Source organism: Cucumis sativus, chromosome 1 (assembly GCF_000004075.3).
Source record: "Cucumis sativus cultivar 9930 chromosome 1, Cucumber_9930_V3, whole genome shotgun sequence".
In the NCBI taxonomy this organism is placed as follows: Eukaryota; Viridiplantae; Streptophyta; class Magnoliopsida; order Cucurbitales; family Cucurbitaceae; genus Cucumis; species Cucumis sativus.
Window position 1 is genome coordinate 27,440,696 of NC_026655.2, and position 5,337 is coordinate 27,446,032.

Sequence of the window (5,337 nt, forward strand, 5' to 3'; positions counted from 1 at the left end):
GCCAATAAACGTCTTTGTCTTCAACCATCCGAATATGAATCCGAATAAGGTTTGAGCTATTGCATCCATCCTAATAAAGAGTAATGTGTGACACACATGAAGATCTAAAGATGGAAAAAGTCTATATCTTGAATAAATTGTAAGAATACTTGAAATGAAGATTAACATGAAACGAATACATCAATCACACGGTAGTCAATATATCAGAAAAATTTCATCCATCTACCGTAAAAAAGAATTCTCACACGTTCAATTGTCATTAAAAGAAATAATAGATGATAAAGGTAAACGAATTAAAATACAGAGGAATAGTAAAGTTAAAAAACTTATATAGAAAAGGAGGATTCTTATCCCGTAAAAGTGACCTGGTTGAGCGTGCGAGAAACAAAACACAACTATAATTCTCCCTTCTTCTCCTTCGGGAAGTCCAGCGCCGCTTCCAGCTTCGCCTCTTCACTCCGCCGACCGCCCTCACCAACACGCCTCCTCCCTAGCCGTTACCGGCAACCAGATCTGTGCCGCTCGCCGTCACTATCAAAATCCTCCGATCACAATTCCGCCTTCTGGTATTTCTTCTAACTCCATTCCTTCTTCCTCATTTCTTCGATTTTTGCCCGATCTTCGTTCCTAGCTTCACCCCTCTTACTCCTGATCTTCACCCACAATCCTTGATTTTCATCCACGATTACACCTACAATCTTGGAGTTTCAGCTACCATTACTCCCATTTATTAACCTAAAATACATGGTTCGATTTCTGAGCTGTAAATTTTCGATCTCCCGATTTTTAGTTTCATTTCCTAGTTTATTTTTAGTTATTTGTTTCTGTTCATCTCGCTATGAATTGGAGCTTCAACCCATCTGGGATCACTTTCCCCCGCCTCTGCTCTCGCTTAATTGGATAGGGATTTTCAGTTCAAACTCTTCATTTTGTAATTCCAATATTTTCCTTGTTTTGTTAATATAATTATTTATAATTTATTTTTGTAGTTACATCTCATAAATGGCTGGCAAAGCTCAAATTCCAACCAAGAATTCAGCGCTTATTTCTATGATTGCTGATGAGGTACGCCCAATATATATCCCTTATTGCAACAGCTTTTTCTCGGTACCTTAAACTATTAAATTGAATTGCGGTTGAGTAGGAGTTCATACTACGTATTCACCCTTTGATCTTATTATGTGATTTTGCATTTTGGTATTTGGTTTGATTTGTATAGATAAAGCATCCACTTTTGTGATCCTATTGTTATGCGATATGTGTTTTAAGTACCCCGTAAACCTGTGTTTGTAAGGTTGTTGTCAAAGCGAATCTGCTTGTCAATTACGTTCTCATAAGTACTTTAATCTTCAAAGGTGATCCCTTTATTGTTAGTTTTTCTCTGAAATTCTCAACTTTTCTCAATAAACAATCATTACACATTTAGTTCCTCCAGTGATTTTAGGTTCATTCTCTTCATTTTGGCATAATTGAGCATCTGGATAATGATAATGATAGGGTCCAACTCCTTCTGTTGTGTTGTGCATTATGAACTATGCATGGATGTCAGTTCAGTTGTATGTTTAAACTAAGTAACCTTCATAATAGGATACGGTGGTTGGATTTCTTCTTGCTGGAGTTGGTAATGTCGACCTGCGAAGAAAAACTAATTACCTTATAGTGGACTCAAGTAAGTATATCCCTTTGAACCAAATTGCTTGTCACTGTGGATTTCTATTTCACTTGTAATTCTGATATACTATAATCTGTTTCATTAAGCTCACACTACGACTGTGTGTATAAATCCAGCAAAACTCCCCATTGGTGAAAATCATTGTTACTTAATAATTAAGATGGTCTGTTTTGAGGTTTTCATAAAAAATTGTCCAGTGATACAAATGAAATTCTGAATCAGCTTTCAAAAATGTTTCTCTATTTTTAATAAGGAAGAATTTCATTAATGACATGAATTTACAAAAGAGGGGCAAAGCCCCCTATCTAAGGAGACATAAAGTCTCTCAATTTGGAAAGAAGAAAATTTTAGCTATTAGTGGTGAAAGAGTGGAGAGCGTTTAGACGATGAAACAACCAAAAGAACTATTGCTTAAAAAATTTGTGCAATAAGAGATTCTTATCTTGAAAAATCTGACGGTTCCTTCCTTAGCAAATAGTCCAATAGAAAGCTTCCGGTGACATTCATCTGTAGGAGTGTTTTCTGCATTTTGAATGGGCGCCTCCCAAGTGTAAGAGAGGGTAAGAGTAGAGTAGGGTCATTTGGAAAAGCAGTGCACCATCTGAAAACTTTCAGAAAAATAACCCAAAATAAGCATGTGGCCTCTCATTCAAGCTATGTTGAGTAATCTCCCTACATATTATCTCTCCCTCTTCAAACTACCAAGTAAAGTAAGCTCACTTGATTGTAAAGCACTTTTTGTGGAAGGGGTAAGAAGAAGGGTCTGATCTACACCACCATCGTTGGCTGGGATAAAATTACTACTCCTTTCATCCATGGTGCTTTTAACTGGAATCTAGCTTATATTATACAAAATCCCCAATGAAAGTTCGGCAAAAAACATATGGTATCCTTGTCTTGATCCACAGAGGGGCACAATAAAAAATCTGCAGTAGTAAATTGATCTTCTTGTAAGGATAGCAGTTTTTTTATATTAATCTTTCTAATGAAGTGTATTTAAAATATTTTCATAGACTATTGTGCTCATGTCTTGGAGACATGTTTGGTTTGATGTCACATCGTCAATAGATCAATAGTAGCTACTAATGATCCTAATGTTATGATTGAACCATAAAGATTGATATTTGATAGGAATCTGTTCGTTTTATTCAGCTGTTTTGTGCGATTACATCTTTTTTTTGTCTCAAATGTTTGAACTTTTAATGTTTCAGAGACAACTGTTAAACAAATTGAAGATGCTTTCAAAGAGTTCACTACAAGGGAGGATATTGCAATAGTGATGATTAGTCAATATGTAAGTTGTTTTTTGAAATCCCTTTCTTTCTAATGCAAGTGACATATGACTTGTTTTATTATTATTATTCTTAATACTTATTTTTTTGAGTTTTAGGTTGCAAACATGATCAGGTTTCTGGTAGATAGCTATAACAAGCCAATTCCTGCAATATTGGAGATTCCTTCCAAGGATCATCCATATGATCCTGCTCATGATTCAGTTCTTTCACGAGTAAAGAACCTGTTTTCTACCGAATCGGTGGCATCCGGGAGGTATTAAAATGATATTGTAACTTTTGTCCCAACTCTTTATGAAGTCATCCACCTTTATTCAAACATGCTGCATTTTGCGTTCCCGCTTTCTGCCTTGAATTTTATTTTGCAATGATTTTATTCATATCAATCACTCGAATAAAACTCGGAAAATAGATGGCGTCAGAGGAGCTCGTGGTGTCCAAGCACCTTAGAATGCCACTTTTTTTTTTTTTTTTTACTGTACCTTAATTCCTATATTTACAGCAACTTGAGACATTACATCTACATCTATCTTGTTCTCTTGGTGCATGTATGCCAAAAACCAAATACTGTTGTAATTACTCTTCTATTTGAGGCTACTCTTGGAGATTGAAGAACTACTTGTTCTTATTGCCTTCTTGAATCTTTTGTTAGCTTTCAATCTACGTTATTTAGTGGAAATGCTTGTCAGATTCTGGAATTTGTGTTTACTTTGCTGGAACTCCTTAGCACCCACAAATTGAATAAACAAAATCATGTATAACTGATTCTTATTCAATAATCTATAAATTTTAAATTTAACGTTCAAATTTGTACATAAAGTATTATCTAATTTCCTGGTTTCAATTCAATTTGAAAATCAAAAAATAAATTTAATCTACATATTAAGTCCATCCAATTTTCACTTCTTTAACAACATTATAAACATGAAACCATTAATCACATGCAATAGAAGAAAATTTTAATCATAACCTCACAAAAAAAAAAAAAAAAACAGAGAAAGAAAGAAAGAAAGAAAGAGAGAAAGAAAGAAAGAAAGAAATAAAGAAAAAAGAAAAAGAAAGAAGACAATCCCTGTATTTGCAATACACCATCTTTATTCAAGATGTTTTTGTACATAATGTATCTACAAAATGAGGAAATATAAGAGAATAGGGAGATACAACGGATTCCTTCACAGAATCATACGAAACGTAGAATAAAACCAAGAAGGAAGATCAGAGATCCAAACACGACGTCCATCTTTGTATTATGGGTTAAGAAACCCACACAAGCTTCACGGGCTACAATAGTGGCCACTATACTTTCAGCTGTAAAACAATGGCAAAAACTTACATCATACATTGGCAATAGTGAACAAATTACATAGATCAGTTTGAACACTGATAACTTCATAACTTCCGCAGCATCTGACTCAACGATTAAATGTTAGTATAGTGTCATGTCCATTTTCATTTAAGATGTGTACAGCATAGTGCCAAGTGCATCCTCAAAATCTACTCTTTCCTTGACCTTTCTTTCTCAAATTTAGTCTACAACTACCATAAGACTATCAACGAAGGGATTTGACAATGCTGATGGCAATTCAGGGAGTAAAGAGAAAGAAAACAACAATGAGGTTTCACTGTGGGAATTGTGTATTTATAGAGAATGTTTTGGGGATTGTTGTTTTTAAATTTTAAATTTTCTTTTTGGGTGGAAGCTTTCGTAGCCTTCATAGAAGAAATCTCCATCCTTCTCAAAGGAGCTGGTTATTGTTGTTGTTTACTGTTTTCTAGACTGTTGGTATAAGACTATAAGTTATTATCAATATAGTACAATGAAGTGTTGCCTCAATTTTGTTTTGTTGGAAATTTTTTGTTTTTCAGCTTAAGAATCCTAACACATTAGTGTTAGAGACTTCACATCCTTGGGAAAACAAGGTCCATATGACTTAGAAACAACTAGAAGAGAGGATGAAGTCTAGAGAAAAAGAGATTAAGGAGAAGATAATTGCAAGTAGAAAGAAAGAGGAATAATGTAGTACCTCAGATACCTCAATGTTAAAGAAGAAAGGGAAATGGACGAAGATGAAAGGGAAAATGGACGAAGAAGAAAATGAAATGTGACGGAAAAAACAAATACAAAATATTGGAAATGTCGATCTTCAATGGAGTGAACCCGAAATTGTGGGTGTATCGAGCAAAACACTTTTTCAACCTAAATCATTTTCAACATAAATGATTTAGCGGACAATGAAAAGATAAAGGTAACAGTGGTGAGCTTCGGGCAAAATGAAGTCAACTAGTTTCGATGGAGCAATAATTGGAAGAAGGTCTAATCATGGGAAGATTTGAAGCAAAGGATGTTCGTCCACTTCCAACCAGTGGGGAAGA

The 5,337-nt window shown here is 34.7% G+C and overlaps 1 protein-coding gene across 2 annotated transcripts; it reads left to right on the forward strand.

Moving 5' to 3' along the window:
* The first annotated feature begins 338 nt into the window (after positions 1-338).
* LOC101215239 (V-type proton ATPase subunit F) lies at positions 339-3,643 on the forward strand. 2 transcript variants are annotated; one of them, XM_004151130.3, is made up of 5 exons: positions 339-566; positions 990-1,065; positions 1,588-1,669; positions 2,884-2,966; positions 3,063-3,643. In XM_004151130.3, the coding sequence occupies exons 2-5, from the start codon at positions 1,003-1,005 to the stop codon at positions 3,225-3,227; spliced, it is 393 nt and encodes a 130-aa protein (XP_004151178.1). In that variant the 5' UTR covers positions 339-566; positions 990-1,002; the 3' UTR covers positions 3,228-3,643. The 2 variants fall into 2 exon arrangements, with proteins under 2 accessions (XP_004151178.1, XP_011660114.1); XM_011661812.2 differs by having other exon boundaries at positions 349-747.
* Positions 3,644-5,337: the final 1,694 nt, after the last annotated feature.

What these genes read in the sequence shown, in the direction of transcription:
- LOC101215239 (XM_004151130.3), top strand. Translation starts at nt 1,003, where the DNA reads ATGGCTGGCAAAGCTCAAATTCCAACCAAGAATTCAGCGCTTATTTCT. An exon ending in TTTCTATGATTGCTGATGAG is followed by an intron (nt 1,066 to 1,587) that starts GTACGCCCAATA and finishes CCTTCATAATAG; the next exon opens with GATACGGTGGTTGGATTTCT. An exon ending in TAGTGATGATTAGTCAATAT is followed by an intron (nt 2,967 to 3,062) that starts GTAAGTTGTTTT and finishes TTTGAGTTTTAG; the next exon opens with GTTGCAAACATGATCAGGTT.